This window comes from Oreochromis niloticus, linkage group LG7 (genome assembly GCF_001858045.2).
Source record: "Oreochromis niloticus isolate F11D_XX linkage group LG7, O_niloticus_UMD_NMBU, whole genome shotgun sequence".
NCBI lineage: Eukaryota > Metazoa > Chordata > Actinopteri > Cichliformes > Cichlidae > Oreochromis > Oreochromis niloticus.
Window position 1 is genome coordinate 17,952,343 of NC_031972.2, and position 16,796 is coordinate 17,969,138.

General features: G+C 38.9%; 1 protein-coding gene across 6 annotated transcripts in view; it reads left to right on the plus strand.

Annotated features, from left to right (window-relative positions):
- ccbe1 (collagen and calcium binding EGF domains 1) overlaps positions 1-12,344 on the plus strand; it is a 37,706-nt gene extending 25,362 nt beyond the window's left edge. For 4 of the 6 annotated variants that reach the window (XM_005456263.4, XM_019361011.2, XM_005456265.4 and 1 more), the window contains 9 exons: positions 3,264-3,316; positions 3,492-3,626; positions 3,883-4,020; positions 5,581-5,690; positions 6,609-6,714; positions 7,370-7,509; positions 8,823-8,858; positions 10,894-10,929; positions 11,206-12,344. In XM_005456263.4, the coding sequence (XP_005456320.1) occupies positions 3,264-3,316; positions 3,492-3,626; positions 3,883-4,020; positions 5,581-5,690; positions 6,609-6,714; positions 7,370-7,509; positions 8,823-8,858; positions 10,894-10,929; positions 11,206-11,466 (1,015 nt within the window). In that variant the 3' untranslated portion in view covers positions 11,467-12,344. Of the gene's footprint in view, positions 1-3,263; positions 3,317-3,491; positions 3,627-3,882; positions 4,021-5,580; positions 5,691-6,608; positions 6,715-7,369; positions 7,510-8,822; positions 8,859-10,893; positions 11,044-11,205 lie in introns of all 6 variants that reach the window. The other 2 variants (XM_005456266.4, XM_013275192.3) reach the window with 2 other exon arrangements.
- Positions 12,345-16,796: the final 4,452 nt, after the last annotated feature.

Here is a 16,796-nt window from a genome sequence, read left to right on the forward strand (position 1 = left end):
TCAGAATCACTGCACTCAATGCAATAACCCAACAAATCATATGCACTCAGTGAAAAATACATCAGTGCACCATATTTGAATTTGTACTTAGATGCGTCACACATGGCCTGCTCTTTCCCCATTAAGAATCTCTTGAGTGGTGATTGTTCCTTTTGTATGATAATCACTCGTGCATGAGTTAAAGTGTTAAGTTTGAGGTAAGGGTTCAAATCTGGTTTTTGCAGGTTAATTTCCTTCTGTGGAAGCCTGAAGAGTTACAAATGAAGCCATAAGGGCTTCACTTATGAACACATGAACTCAAAAAAACTGACTATTTGACTCTTAATAAAACAGGAAGCAGCAAATGGAAGTTGCAGTGAGACTAAAAAGTGTAATTAAGACATTCCTGGTTTAAAAATTGCCCTAGTATGAAGTCATTCTGTTTCTAATGGGCCGTTTAAGAGAGAAATCTGAGAAATTAATCAACTGTCTGTCACTTTAACCATCCTTTGATAACATGTTTTGCATTTGCACGCTCAGTCCAATTAGTCATTATTGCCTTATTACCCAGTTATTGTCTCATGTGTGTTCTCATTTTCATCTTTTTGTATGCCGGTGTAGCACTTAATGACCTAATTTAAAGCCACCGCAAGGTAATGTCAGGGATTTTCCTGAGATATAGAAACAACATTTCCTTAATAATTAATAAATAAAAATAAAATTTCATCTAGCACTGTCGTCAGGTCACTACTCTGTCAACTGACATTTTATTTATAGCCTGAAGGTGTGCTTAGCAGGCAGTGTTTGCATGCTAGGGCTAAACTAAAAACAATGGAGAGTATTTTCAGTGTTAAAAATTAGCATTAGCAGAGCTATAGATTCTTAATGTAGTGACTAAATGATTTACCTGGGTGCCTGTAGGAGTTAATTACATATTGATTGTGCTTGAATCCTGGTGATCACATAGTGTTCATTGCATGAACTAACTGGGGAATGGTCTTGTTAGTATTACCTTTTCTGATTAAAAGGTACGCAGCAGTATGATTCTTATTCAGTGTGTCTATCAAAGAGAGCACGAATGCACCATATTTCCATGACTTCATGGCATAATTGGTTTGTTTTATACTCTCCTGTTTGAAAGAAACACCTGTTAGTACTTTTCCTTTGCTCTGAATCATACCTTGTAATGACGTGACTCATGCTGTTAAAAAACTACAACAAAATTGTCTTGTAGAATTTATAATAATAAAACAGAAAAACTGAGAATTAGTAAACAGTGAATTTAAATCCTTGGACAAAAATTAAATGGAGGTTAAAATGTTTTTTTAATTAAAAAAAACACAAATACCATAGTCAACTTACAGGAGGATTGTCCTCTGAATTATGTTGAAATTCAAAGAAGTGTAATTAGACCTGAGCAAACATGCAGAAACAGACACAGCAATGAGATCTGCCGACAGCTGTTTGTGTGTGTGTGTGTGTGTGTGTGTGTGCGTGCATAACAAAATTAGTTTTAGATTTCCTTCAAACACGTTCATATAAACAGCCTGAAATATTGGAACAGCAGTTTAGTTTTTACTTTTCTTAAAAGCTTGAAAGTCAGTGTTTGGTATGACCACCTTCATTCTTCAACACAGCCTGAAGTCTCTTAGCCAGCTTTCTTCTAATTTCTTTAAGCAGTCTTCAGGAATAGTTCTCCCAGCTTCTTAAAGGACATTCAAAGGTCTTCTTTGGATGTTGGCTGCCTTTTTGTTTCATTCTCTGTCAAGATGATCCCACATTGCTGTAATAAGTCTGAGGCCTGTGCTCTGAGGAGGCCAATCAATGACTGATAGTGCTCCATTGTGTGTTTTTTTTTATTATTCAGGTATGCTTTTACTGCACTGGCAGTGTCTTTGGGATAATTTTGCAGAAAAATGAAGCTGTTGCCAATCAGATGCTTTTAAATAGTATTGTCAACACATTCCATCAGTGTTCACAAGATCGCTGTTGCAGTCCTAAATATGACAGAGCGGCAACCAGATGGCTATAGAAAATGACTGTTTACCTCTTTCCATATGTCTTCCATATATTTTTGACCCAGAAATCTTACACTTGGATTCATCTTTCCATCAGACCTGTTGCCGATGATTTTCAATCTAGTTCTTGGGTAATTTGCCATACCTCAGCCTTTTCTCCCCATTTCCCTTGGGGAATGGGTTCTCAACAGACATACTTACACTGACACCATTTCTAATGAGGCTTTAGTCAACAGTAGATGGATCAACTGAAGGACCTGATGTGTCTCTCAGGACCTGTGTCATGTGTTTTCTGGATTTTTTCCTATTTCTTAAGGACATGACTTTTAGATACTGTTCATCTGCTGTAGATCATTTTTAAGGCCTGCCACATCTTCCTTTGTTCTCCACTTGTCCACTTTTTTAAGTCCACACTGTACATTATGCTACGATATGGCAACTTTTCAGCTAATAACTCTTTGGGAATCAACTTGATGGTGCAAAAAATACTATTGTGTCTGTCAGACTGTGTTATCTTTGGGAGTTTCATAGATTCAATCAGCTAAAGAAATGGAAACAAATTATGTGTTCTTACAACAGACTGCTAGTAACAAAGATACAATTTGAAACTGGCTCTCTGCTAAGTTTTCTGTTATGTGTAAAAACAAGACTGGTTCATCCTGTAAGTTAAGAGCCTTTTTTATGTTTCAGTGATTCATAGGTCAGTGTTAAGAGGTTCAATAAGCATTCCATTTAAGTAATTGTTTTATTGGTGTTGAAGTACTACAGTATTTTACACCCGTCAGAGTGTGCTATCTTTGGCATTTGTTGTCAATTCAGCTAAGGAAAGGGACAAATTATATCTTTTGGGACAGGTTGTTAAAGTGCCCAAAGGTACAATTTAAATGTTGTTCTTTGTTAATATTTTTGTTATCTGTAGAGAAAACATTGGTTCATCCCTCTATGTTAGGGGCCTTTTGTAATACTTTAATTATTCATAGGTCAGTGTTAGGCTTAACACACCAAAAACATTCCTCTGAAAATGTTCGGGTACAAGGAGTGGACTGAACATGAGCGAAAAGTATTTTTCAACCTGAAGAAGTATTGCTCAAGATCACTTAAAAAAATTGTAAGTCTGGTTCCTTGGAAGCAAAATACAAAGAGATAAAGAGGAGCTCATTTCTGTATATTCTCACAGTACTGTATATTTTATGTAAATGAGTGACCTTTGTGTATTAACGTAGTGAATTTGTCTTCTTATGCACATGTTTCTTTGATATTTTACAGAAAGAAGTGTTGCAAGGGCTTCAAGTTTGTTCTGGGCCAGTGCATTCCTGAAGGTATGAAACTGGATATCTCTCCTGTGCTTCTCTGATTATTTTGGGAATTCTTCCCAAACCCATCCAGTCTTTAGTCTGATAATATATAATAATAAAAACTTAATGGTAGATGGATCCGAGATGCTCAGTTTGTGTTTTCTTGCTCACACTGACAAAGCGCTTTATTTATGTCCAGACTATGACGTATGCGCCGGCGCCCCCTGTGAGCAGCAGTGTACCGATCATTTCGGCAGAGTGGTGTGTACCTGTTACCCCGGCTATCGCTATGACCGTGAGCGTCACAGAAGGCGAGAGAAGCCCTATTGTCTGGGTGGGTACACCACATACATATTAATCAGTGTCATCTTTTAAAATAACGTTTGATTGTTTGATCAAACATTATTTAAAAGAAACCTGTGCTCCTTTTGTTTTATTGTACTTGTACAAAGACAAAATACGTTACAAATAATATTTTTTATATATATTTCTTTAAATGATCATGAGGTTGTGCTTGTCAGTGAAACCTAAGTGACCCGAAGTGACACTTTGTCTTTCTTTTATCTCCCTCCTGTCACCGCATGATGCAGACATCAATGAATGCGCAGACAAAAACATGACGGCATGCTCTCAGATCTGCATTAACTCTGTGGGGAGCTACAGGTGTGAGTGTGAGAAAGGCTACTTCCTGGAAGAAGATGGGAAAACATGCACCAAGGGGGAGAGAGGTGAGATTGACATTTTCTCTTCAGCCAAGGTCAGCTCACAGTCAGAAGTGCCCTTGAATAAAGACACTGACCTTTTGTCTTTATTCAAGGGCACCTCTGACTGTGACGTGAAGCTGACAGCTTGTTATTGGTGTATGTGAGCGAGAGAGGGAGGCGGAGGAAGAGGAGGGGTTCTGCAAAACACAGACACCTGGGAGTCATTAGACATCTTCGACCCTTGTGCATGTCAGAATTGTTCTGTCTCCTTAACGTGCTTCTGTCCCTTTGACTCCTGATTTTCCTGATTTGCTGGGTGTATTTGAAGAAAGCGCAAATGTTCTAGGCGATAAAAAAAACCTTTTTTTTTTCTTATTTTGCCTCAGATTCAGTTGCAATGAAGCAGTAAAGCGCTGCAGATTTGTTACTTCCTCCCATGCGTTCATCTTCTATTGCATACTGTAGTTCAGAAAAAAAAACTGGAGAATGAGAAACTGCGGTACATAATCATGCAGCCACTTTATGTCCCGCTGCTTTGTAATATAGTGGGGGAAAATAATATCCAGACAGTTTCACCATTCAACCACAGGCTCGAGACAAAACTAGAAGAGCTACAGTGTGCTTCTTTATGGGCTTTGTTTCCATAGGAATGTGAGTTATGTGCAAGTTTATTGATTAAACATTATCGTTTTAATCTGGACGAACTAGCGAAAAGCTGAAAAAGTGGAGAGGAAAGTGAGAAAAAAAGACATGTAGAGTTATTTTCAGTCGTAACAATATGTTATTAAATCACATTGTTAACTCTGAACTCATTTTAATTCTGCACTTTCCCGAGACTCATTTTTTACAGCCCCCTGCCAACTTTAGTTCAGTAAATCACCCACAATGAGTAATGTACCTTTGGGTTAGTGGATTTGCTTTTCCCCAGTTATTAAAAAAGGGAGTATTTGCGAGAACAAAACTGCTCAATCTTACATTCATTACACTGAACCAAGAGGCACAAAGAAAGCAGTCGCTATCCGGTTGTACAAATCGGATCAGAATAAAGTCAGAACTGGTTGGTGGACAGTTTCCTCATTTCAGGTTTTAATACCTGTTTCTGAAAAGACTAAAGCACAAACACAACTATAATACTAAATAGCTGTTTTGCTGCTTTTGCCTTCAGAACATAAGCCACTCATCTCTCACTCTGCTCACACAGCTTATCGGAAACCCATCGAACACTTATGAAAGCAGCATTCCTGAACATAACAACACTATTTAAATTATTAGACTGTTTTGGTGACAGATTTAATGTAACCTGACAGCAATAACAATTTTGGTTTCCCTTTATGTGGTCAGTTTAACACAGCTCTGAATCATACGCTTTAGGTTAACTTTCCCAAAGCATAGCTTTTGGTTTACACTTTATGGCTAGCAAGTGAAGATACATAGTTCGGTCAAATCAAAAATGTGGAGCTTCCCACTGTGGTGATCCTTGTTGAATAAGCGAGCAGCCAAATGTAGCTTCTTCAGTAAAGTCTGTTTTCCTGACAGTTTTCTAAGAAAAGCATTATGTTAACATAAACATTTTCCATTTCCCAGCAGTACATCTCTTTGAGAAGTCTGATAATGTCATGAATACTGGAACCTGCTCAGCCACGTGTGATGATTTCTACCAAATTAAGATGTCTGTCCTACAGCTTAAACAGAAGGTAAAAATGTGTGCATTGGATTGGTCCATTTCACCCACAAACTCCACAGAAATATCACACATCTTGCAAACTGAGCTACACATGTGCATGACAGTAGTATGTTAGTTTTCAGTGTAAAACACAAGAAACTTTTTTTTTTTAAATAAAATAAACATAAAAATGTAGATGATCTTTAAAGTTTAAGAAAAAAGTAAGTAAAAATTTCATTTATTCATATCATGGAAAGGTTAGGAACCCTCGGTTTGAACACCTGTACCCAAGGTCACAGGCTAAAGTCTTGTATAATTTTTACTGATCAGCAGGTGAACCACAACCTTTCAGTGTGTGTGTGTGTGTGTGTGTGTGTGTGTGTGTGTGTGTGTGTGCCAGCATGGACAGATGCTTCTGCGTCTTGCATGAATTCTGATTTGTCAGCCCTGGCAGCATGGTGAGGTCTTTAAGGTATTACCCCCAGGGGTTACCAGCTCCACATGATGTTCTACTCAGATCAAAGATAACTTTTTCCTCAAGGATGCTACTTAATATACAGAGCAGGAACTCTCCTGGTCATGCTGAATAATGCAGAGGGGTTGCCTGGCCTTCCATCTGGCTGGGTTACTGCTTATACTGTGGTGCAGATAGATGATCAACTTTAATCTTTGGCAGAGAATATAATTTTAGCTTAATTTTAGTTTATGTTGGCCCTCCAGGGTGAAGGTTTCCTTTCCTGTTTGACATTGCATGCTTTTATGAGTCATTGTATGTAAAACTGTTTTTAAAACTAAATGCCTAATTGTAGAGTCAGATATCTGGATGTTTTATATAACTTCCAAATCAGCTTAAAAAGGCTAAATTAATTCAGTAATTTTTAGCTAACTTTGCATGGCATTTACAGTGTTATTCAACCATTTCTCCTTTTTCTTTCGTAACTCCTCTAAGATGGCTTTGCTGTCAAACAGTGCTGGCATCCCTGAGCAGATGACGAGTGAAAAACTCCTATCACCTATGTCTTTACCAGGGCCTCCAGGTTCCCCTGGACCTCCAGGTAAGACACAGCCTCAGTCTCTACGCGAGAACACCAGCCTCTATGAAGACGTGATGGCGTTAAGCAAAATGTTGAAAACACTGATAGGCTAGATGCGTTTAGGCACACCGTACATGAAATAATTACTGACAGCACTTATGCTATTAGTAGGTTTAAGCCCACACTGGGGAAATTCACTTGTTACAGCATGCTAAAACTGATAAAAATGCATTAATCAATAATAATCAATAAAATACAAGAGTAATATATATATATTTGCGGCTGTGTGTGTTTTTGTGTGTATTTTAGGTGGTATTTCTGACACATTTCTGACACTTATCTTTAACAATCCCTAGTAACAATTAAAGTGATGGGTAGATGAACTGATAGAAATGTTTTAGTTTTCACAATTCAAAGCATTGGACAACTTTTAATTTTGACCTGTTAATAGAGAATGAATATTTGTACCATATTTAACTGTAAACTATAGGTAACCTCAAATTGTAAACCTCTGCATAGCTAAATATAATGCAGGCATTGTTGGGATCATCTTAACATTGAAAGCTCTCTAGTACAGCTAAGAAGCATCTATTATGCAGAGTGTGTGTGTGTGTGTCTGTGTGTGTAATCTCTTCAGTTGTTTCCTACCCACTCATATCAGTGTGTAATTCTTCAGGAGATCCAGGACCAGAAGGCCCTCCAGGAATTTCAGGACAGACGGGGGCCCCTGGACCACCTGGCCCCAGAGGCTTAATGGGACCCATTGGACCAACACCCGACCTGTACCATATCAAACGAGGCCCTCGGGGACCTGTGGTCAGTTATTAAATCCCTGTTTTACAATCAAAGATTTACACAGAATTTAACAAGAAAAACTAATGTTCATCTTGGATGAAACAAACAGCCTCACAGCATTTTATATCCAATTTGTCATATTCTTCATGTCAAAAGGAGAATATGACAATCAGAAAGTTTGTGACCTATGAATAATTTGATGTATAGCACCACTCTTACACCAGTTACCTCTATTTATTATTATTTTTTATCTTATAATTTTACTTTGTGACACATAGAAAAATGGCTGATTTAATAAGAAAAGCAATAAAATCTTGAAAATCTCTTTTTTCATTTTAATGATTCACTAAATTATTATATTATCAGATAATTTAGTGTAACTGCATTGACAGGAAACCCCCCCTGAGAAAGACACAAAATACATCCCATCATGCACCCTTTTAAAGACCCTCATTCTTGCGAGGTGGATAAGGATAACACGTGGAAATGGCAGGACAACAGCTTCAGTTGCTTTCTTTGGCTTGCTGTTTTTATGCTGTGCCAAGTCTTTCCTGCAAGTGTCAACCCTACATGTTAAAGTGTGGGACTGGAATCAAGAATGTGCAGGATGTGGCTATCAAGACATATTTTCTACTTTTTTAAAGCTCTTGTATTTATGCAATCTTCTCACTGATAAATCAGACTATCAGCACCTACCATCAATCAAATCACAAGCTGCTTAAAGCCAAAACAAGAGCTGTAGAAGAGTGGTTTTTTTTAAAAGATGACCTGTTGCTTTGTGTTTGAGTGTGGATGCGTTTTAATCTTATCTATACATTTTGTCAGTATACATGCTGATGATCTCCTACTGAAAAGATATTGTCCTCTCATCGCACAACAACCTGGTTAGACTCTAGGTGCAGTTATGAGGTTTGGTCACCAGGCCATGTGTGTTTGACTTCATGTCTGGATTTCAGAGGTGATGAATGCATGACTCAGAAGCTTTGTAGTGATCTGAATATTGGTGCTACTCCCTATACAAAGATTATTATCCCATGAGAGAGATCAAAGCACTCTGTGTTGTCAGTTTGAAGTTACTCAAAAATGGCCTGGAGGCAGGAACAGAGTTAATCATGGGTACTCTCACTTGATGGAGCATGATAAAGTAGTTTTGTATTTTGAGGGGCAAACTGTTTGGGTAAACTGTTTCTGGGAATATACTGAATTCAACAAGCCGCCACAGAACAATACTTTAAAGCAGTAAATATAATTTCATACCTTTGGAGTTTGAAACAAAGGTGACTAAAGTATGTTTAAAAATCGAATATATCTGAACTACTTTTTGTATTGAACAGGGGCCTCCAGGAGCACCAGGAAAAGACGGTCTAAAGGTGAGTTCAGATGCTATTTAGTCAGCCAAAAATCTTCATTTTGGGGAATTTTAAAGTATAAATTTCCTCTACAAGGCAATTACTATAGACAAGAGTAGAATCACATTGATCCCTTAGGGAGCAGGAGGAGTCATCACCATTGACATATTGCATCCTATTTTTAAAAAGAAGTCGGTGCAGTGAGTGCAGAAAGCAGCTGGATAGATTTGCCAAAATCACGTCAATCAAAGTAAATTTCCCAATAGCTAAATTGTTTCCCCACCTCTCCAGATTTGTTCGGGATAAAAAGCACAAGGCAGGTGCCAGAATACTTGTTAATCCTCACCTGGGTGCTGCGTGGGCACATGAGGGGATTACTTAACTGCAAGTTGCTACAAGTTTATAGGCAGTTTTCACAGTTTTGTGTACAACATGAACACAAGCTTTGGTCGATGCTTGAAATGTGCGTTACATATTCTTACAGAGAGGGTCAGGATTTTGCTCACTTGGAAAGAACTTTCTCAAGTCAGACTTGAGCCCGTGACTTCAGCACAGAAACATCATTGACCACCAATGTGAACACTATAGATACCTCTGGGCTGTTTTGGTTGTTTGGAATCACCTGGATTTCTTCAGATTGGCCAGTTGGAGATGTTATTTTAAAGGGCTAACAGGAATGTTTTTCTCTGCTTTGCCTTCTTGTGAAGCCTGAGGCAAAGGGTTAAAAAAAGAAGGCTCTGGCAGATGGTTAAGTCTGAGATTAAGGGGGCACAATGCAGATTTCATCCTAGTTACTGTGAGATTTGTTTTGTGCGTTTTTCACATTTTTGCATTAAACAATATGCCTCTTGCTCTTTTTTACAATATCTATAACCAGAAGCTCTTGCTCTGCCACTTTGAGTGTGACAGTGGTTCACTCTCATTTAGATGATGATGGTTTTTATATGGCAAAATAATGTATGAACATCACTTGTGACTGTGGCAGCTGTTACTAAGATTAGCCTCAAAGAAAAAGCTTTTTAAAAATAGACCAGAGCTCTCTCTCTATCTTTGATTTGACCCTCGCCTGTGATAAGTACGGCAGGTCGTGGTGCAGTGAGTGAGGTCAGATTTTCTTTTTTAGTTTCACTAGGGACTTGATCCTGAACCTTCAGGATGTCAGAATGAATTTAGACTGAGAGCAGCCAGGTGAAGTAGTTTAAGGAGCTAATATGCAGAAACCTTGAAACATTATGAGACTTAACAGTGCCCGTGATTGGACACCAGGGTGGTTGTGTTTGTTTAAAAGAAAAATAAATCACTTTCAAGAGCAAGGTATGAAAGCTTCAGAGATTCTCATGTTAAATTGGACCTTGTAACTCTGTTTGCTTGGCTTTTAGATTGAACGCATGGAAAGACTTAGGTGCATCTGCCTTATTGACACAGTACCTTGGTGTTCTTTTCAGTGCAGCTGGGATGTTTGTGCGGATAGATTGGAGGGTTATGGTAATATGTCTCTCAGAGTAACAAATCCAAACCATCTGCTAAAACACTCCCAGCCCCCCTGTGACCCTGAGCATGGCTAACAGGGTAGTCAGCTTAATGTGTATGTGCTACTGTAAGTCACCAGGCTACCATGATACTTCACAGTCGAGCTGTAAAGGATTCAGCTTACTAAAGGGGCTAATTTTCCTTTTTTGCTTAGAAATGTATTTGTTATCTAAAGCTAGAAAAGAAGATTTTACACTAAACTCAATGGAGAGCTACACTTCGTATTCTCACATTTTGAGCATGAGCTTTAGGGGTGACATTTAGATGATGTTTCAAACTTTACACAGAGTTGATGAAAGCTGCATTGCTCTTTTAGCAAAAATATATTCCAACACAGTACATGCTTCGTTGATATAATGTGCTCCCATTTATTCCCTTTTTAATCCATGAAGCAATCGTGTTTACTTTCATCCTGAACTCAGTTTTCCAGTTTGTGGAAGTTCCCGTAGCAGAATATCATGAATTCCTCTCATGATTTTCCTTCAGTGTAATTCATCTTAACTAAATATTTGTTTTGTTTTCTCAGGGGGACAGAGGAGCTCCTGGGCCTGTTGGACCACCAGTAAGACTAAGGCTGTCTATACCGAGGCCACATTACTGTAACTTGTTACTATCCAATAGAAAATTGTAGTTAAACAACAGCATGGCTGGGAAATTAAATGGTATCTCATGGAAAGTAAGCATTATCATCATGTCCAAGCATCCAGTGGCCAGTTCACCAAACAGCTGGAGCCTTGATGCAATAAACTCTTGTGTAATAATTCTATTTATATCCACAAATAAGCTAAAAATCTAAATTTCTAAATCAGTTTTTCTGTATCTCTTTGGTCAAACCCAGGGCCCTCCAGGATCCTTTGACTTCCTGCTTCTGCTGATGGCAGACATCCGAAATGACATTGCTGACCTGCAGAGCAAGGTGTATGGTCGACCTATGCACTCTCTAGAGGAGGACTTTCCCACAGTCCCGGACAGCTGGAGACAAAACCAGGACCCTTTAGATATGGGCTCGGGTGAGGACTCTAAGGAAGCGCCGCCTCGAACAGGCGGAGGGCCAAAGAGGAACAGGAAGAGGAAACCAACACGAGAGAGAACAGAGTGAACAAACTGGAATGAATGAAAAAGGTGTTTTTAAATACTTTGTGTTTGGTGTGAATATTGAAATGATCTGCCTTCTTATTTAACTTCTTTTAAAAAAGAACATATTTTATGCTGTTTGATTACAGATTGTCTATTTTTGTATGATATACAAGATAATGTAATCTATTTTTTAACAAAAATGAGTAGACTGTGCCAACGCATGCTTTTTTATTGCATATTTTCAGAAACCTACTGTTCCTTTATAGCACATTAAAGAAGTCTCTCATAAAAACAGATTTTTTTTTCTTTAACTGTAAACAATCAGGATGTGTTGCATCATTTTTGTGCTTGCAGGAAGAATTAAAGCAGCAAAATATAGAATTTTACTTTTTAACCTTAGTGCATTGAGTCTCATCTATTGCATGCCCCATTGTCATTTTTAAAAATTTGTTTTAGCAAAAGTAATGATTCAAAGAAATTTTGGAAATACTGCTGTAGTCACGCCTAGCAGCAGTGATCAGAGCTGCAACTGTGGATTATCGGTAAGTGTTTCAAATGTCACTGAAATGACACTGCACCTTATCTAATACAGGGTTCCTCGAGGTGATGTCTTTGTTGGCCTTTTTAAATCTTAAGAAGTTTTTGACTTCTGTCAAGGAGGTGCCATTTTTTCTGTGTACTTTTGAATGAATTCTGATAAAACTTTGTTCTGTTAAAGACGAAATGAATACATACCAAATATTCCCTTAAAAGTGAATACTGCCCAGAGAGTGAGCTGTCTTGGTGGAATTTTGCGCTCTCACAGTGGTTCTTGTTTTGCAATGTTTTGCTACCTGTAAGAGCTTCAAAGTGAGAACAGTTTTGTTTTTTCATAATTTATTTATAGTTTTTGCAAAAAAACCCAAAAAACAGATGCATATTTGTTATCAGAGCTTCCTTTAATATAGGCAGTGAAGCTGTGCGCTGTGGTGTTAGTTGGAGGGCTGCGTTAGGCACCAGAGCAGCCTTCTGGTGCCTAACCATAGCCTGTAACTTGATAATTTTAAAGTAAACTTCTTAAAACTGAATTATATCTCCTGCCATGGACACCAGACTAAAGTTTCTGTGCCTACAGCTCATTAGTGGCTTGTTTAAAACTTGGAATAAAAACCACTGCGCTGCCAAAAAGAAAAATATAACTTTTTTACATTTTAATTTTTGGGGCTGTAACACTGACTTGAAATTTGCTCTGCAAAATATACTGTAGGTGAAATTATTGCATATCTCTAAATACTGTATGCAGAGTGGAACAAAAACATAATGCGGTGACTAATTTACCAATCAAGCGTTTCTGAGGAGTGGAAGGCTGTAAAAACAGTGTTCCTGTCAGCTGGAAAGCAGAATGCAAATAATTATGTCTAGTGAAATCAATAGTTTGCTTTGTTTGGGTCAAGTAAGTTTTTATGGGATTGGAGAGTGATTGTGCTTTGCAGTGTTTGTAAAATACATTGTATATCTGATCTAATAATAAACCAACCAAAGTAAAGCCTTCTCCACAAGCAGGCAACTTTCAGAGGGCAGTGTGAATGTCAGCTGACTGAATTTCTAAAATGTTTTAAATTTTTTACTCCACCAGAGGGAGTCCTTCTCAAAGCCAAAGATCCAAAGCAGTCTGATATTTAAAAAGAAATCTTATTTTTAACCGACCTGTTGATTTGTTGGCAGGAAACAGAGCAATTTTTCAAGGCTGGAGAACATTTTTAAAAAAAACTGTTCATCCTTGATGAACATCATGAGACTAATAATCACCAAAAAGAGAATGTTATTTCCTGATCTTTGTGGATTTGAATATCAATTCTGTCTGATGACCAGGCATATACAAGCCTTAGGAAACAAGAAAAGAGAAAAGAAACGTCTGACTTCACTCGTCTGTGCATGTTTTTTTTTTTTTTTTTTGTATTATTTATTTTATGGTATTTGGCGTTTTGATTTTTTTTTTTTTTTGCCATTATCCACAATAATCCCAGCCACATGCACACACTATGAACGATTTTGATAGCATTCTCTTACATATTACCACGGGTCGTATGTGGTGCCACTCTCTCTCTGGTTGAGTTAACCTGATTTTATATTTGAATAATTTCAGATGTGTCGGTAGGGCAAAAACAAACAGTGTGCCCATTAGCTAGAAAGCATGGACTGGGACATGTGTCAGAAGCCTTTGGCATAAAAAGTTCATTTTATATTATATTAGACTGATTTTAGAGTTTAGCTGCCTGTATCAACACGTTATTATCCATTCCTTATTTACTAAAGAATCACCAGAAAAAAGGACTTAGTTGTGTTTTACATCAAGCATTCAGTACCCTTATGAGTCCACTAGATGGCAGTAATTTCTCAGTCCTGTACAGCGTGTACTGTTTGAGTTCAGCCCATTAAATGATGCACAGCACAGAGTGCTGACTGAACTCATTAAACTTTGGCGTGTAGTTCACAGGGATCCACACAGACACAATCAAAACACCGTGATGAATAAAGCTTTGTGGGAATGCTCACTCAGCATGGGTAATGTGTACATGCTTGCTTATTTTGGGACTCTGTGACATTACCTTTTCTTCTCTCTCAAAGATTGACCTGCAGGCGTCAGAGTGATCATTTTGTTCCTAGAAGAACTTTTTTCCCTAATTTAGATCATATTCACATTCTTTATCTTTTCTATTAGAAACATTTGTGTCATTCCCAAAAGACAAACACAGATTTGTTCATTCTTTGACAACATCCAAACCGAGATCCATTCAAATAGTTGGAAGTTTGGGATTTTGGATGCCAGCCTCATTAGACACTACATCATTGTTAACACGCTGTGTATTTGTTTCACAGTGAGCCCATTTTCCCACAACGCTGCATGTTATGATTTGCATTTGATTAAAGAGGGACCGATATTGAAGTGCTGGGCGATCCTTTTTAACAAGCTGGACTCCTCTCGTATAGAAAGAGACAAAAACACGGGGAAATCTTGGCAATAAATTTCTCAAATATCCCTTCTGGAAGTAATTAATCACCACTGTACAAGGACAGGCCTTTAAAAGGATTTCAAATATTTGCTGAAGTGGCCCCTTGTTCCCAATTATATCTCCCTGCTTGCCCCCTTCATTATTTAGAACTGTCCACAAAAAATATGCAACACTAAATGGGAACATGCACACACACACACACACAAACACACACACACACAAACAGACCCCAAAGAAAATGTTTAGTAGCAAAAAGGATGAGTGAGTTACTGTGTTGCTAAAAAGCCCTAATGAGGTAATTTTATTAGTAGCGGCTGCCCAGGACTGTTGGAAACAGATGGAGGAAACAAACAGAGAGGGGCAGCATAAAGAAAATTAGTGCTACCCAATTCATTAATTAATGCATTAGTGTGGGCAGCAAATTAACTGCCCCAAAAAATCTTCCATTCAGCAAAGATTATGATGGAAGAAAAAAATACATTGTTGCCCTTCAGCGTAATTACAAGACAGTGCAAATTCAATTCTAATGAGGCGAAAGGCACCCCCTTAACATACATCCCCTATTCCCCCTCTCTAAAAGGGCTTGCTCTTGTTGAGGCCTAAGTTTAAGGAAGTATTGAGAGTGAAGGAGACAATGATGAGAGATCGGCCAGGGTCTAAGTGCTTTATGTGCTGCAAACAGGTAGAGAGGATTGAATGGCTCTCTTTCTGGGACTCCTGGGGGGCCTGTCTTCCCAGCACAACAACACTTGGCCCTGAGAAAAGGGCCCGCTGAGGAGCCTGGAGAGTGAATGGACCTGTGCCGTGGTGGGTCAGACTGAATGGCCACAAGTTCTCCACTGATTAAAAACGATGTTGTGCCGGTCCGGGCTTCAACACATGTACACAAACACACACACTTATGCGTGTAGACACAAAAAAACACACATGCACATACTGAGAGCCCTCACCCTTCCACCTCTCCCTCTCATTGAGTTATCTTTACTCGGGCTTTGTCTCCTCTAATTGGAGCTGATGAGTGACTAATTGGTAGCTTTTTTACAACACCCAGTACTTAAGCAATGGCAAACCGAGTGAGGCAGCATGAGCGGAGTTAATGAGAGGCTTTGCACAAATAAAGGCTTTAAAATGGGCCTGTTTCACAGAATGGGAGAAAAAGGAAAGTTGAGGATATCTTTTGTGTCCTCCACATCTTTCACTGATGTGCAGGTATCTAAAAAGGGAGCGGGAGTGGTGGAGGGCACACAGTGGCTGCTGAAACGTTGAGCACTTGTCTGCATAAAGGGATCTGTTCTGTATTGTTTGGGCCCCATCGTTTAGTGTGTCTGTTAATAATGAGAAAGGGCTGCTCCTCAAATGAATGTGGCAAAGTCCTTAGTGGACAATAAGTGCCCTCTCTTCTGCCCAGACCACACTGGACTGTGTCAAAGCAATCTGAAATGAAGGTTTAGCCCCCTTCTGCATTGTCCGGGGTGAGTGTGTGGCCTGTGTGCACAGAGCCGAGCCTGCGAATAATACAGCGGCAGATCAAATCTATGCATTATTGGCTTAAATGATCATAAAACATTCAAATCTGCTAGGCGTGATAAGCGAAGCTTCTGTGTCTCTTGTGCATCGGGTCAGCATCACGCTCACTGGATGGTAATTAAAATCATAAGAACAGTGAGTGCCCTGGTCCTCAAAGGAGAGAAGCGATTTGCATCATGGTGGTAAAAGTAAGAGCCCGGTGGGACGTTTCCTTAGCATGTTGTCACCTCAGCAGATATTTAGTCTACGTGATAATGGATTGCTTTGTGCTTTTCCGGTATGAATAAACACCATGAAGCAACAGGCTTCATTTAACTAAGCCATCGTTCACACCAGGCGGTGACAAGCCACTCTCCCTTTCCTCTTAATGCTTTAGATGCCCAGATCCCCCAAGAACAAATGGCCCCATGCACAACACAACAGGTATTTGTTTTGTCTGTTAAGGCCACTGGTTCCACAACACACAGAATGAAAGGAGGACATCCAGCAGTCAAAACAAGGATAGAACATGCCCCTCAAAAAAGTGCCACCTCAAACCGCATGTGGATCAACGGCAGAGGCTCGCTGTCATTTCCAGGATTATATTTAGTACAGTATTGTATAATTCGCTGGCCAAATATTTGTTCTGACTCATGCAATAGGCTATTCACAGTTTCACTGACCCATTAACAATCCACGGTTTCCCATTGTCCACTTCTAAATGGATCTATTAGCACCGTCTTTGTTATTCAAATCCTGCATTTCCCCACAAAGAGTGTGGTTTAACTCCCTAATGAGGACTTCCTCAGACAAAGGACAGATGTCTCTATTTTCTCTGCCCTGACAAATCCAC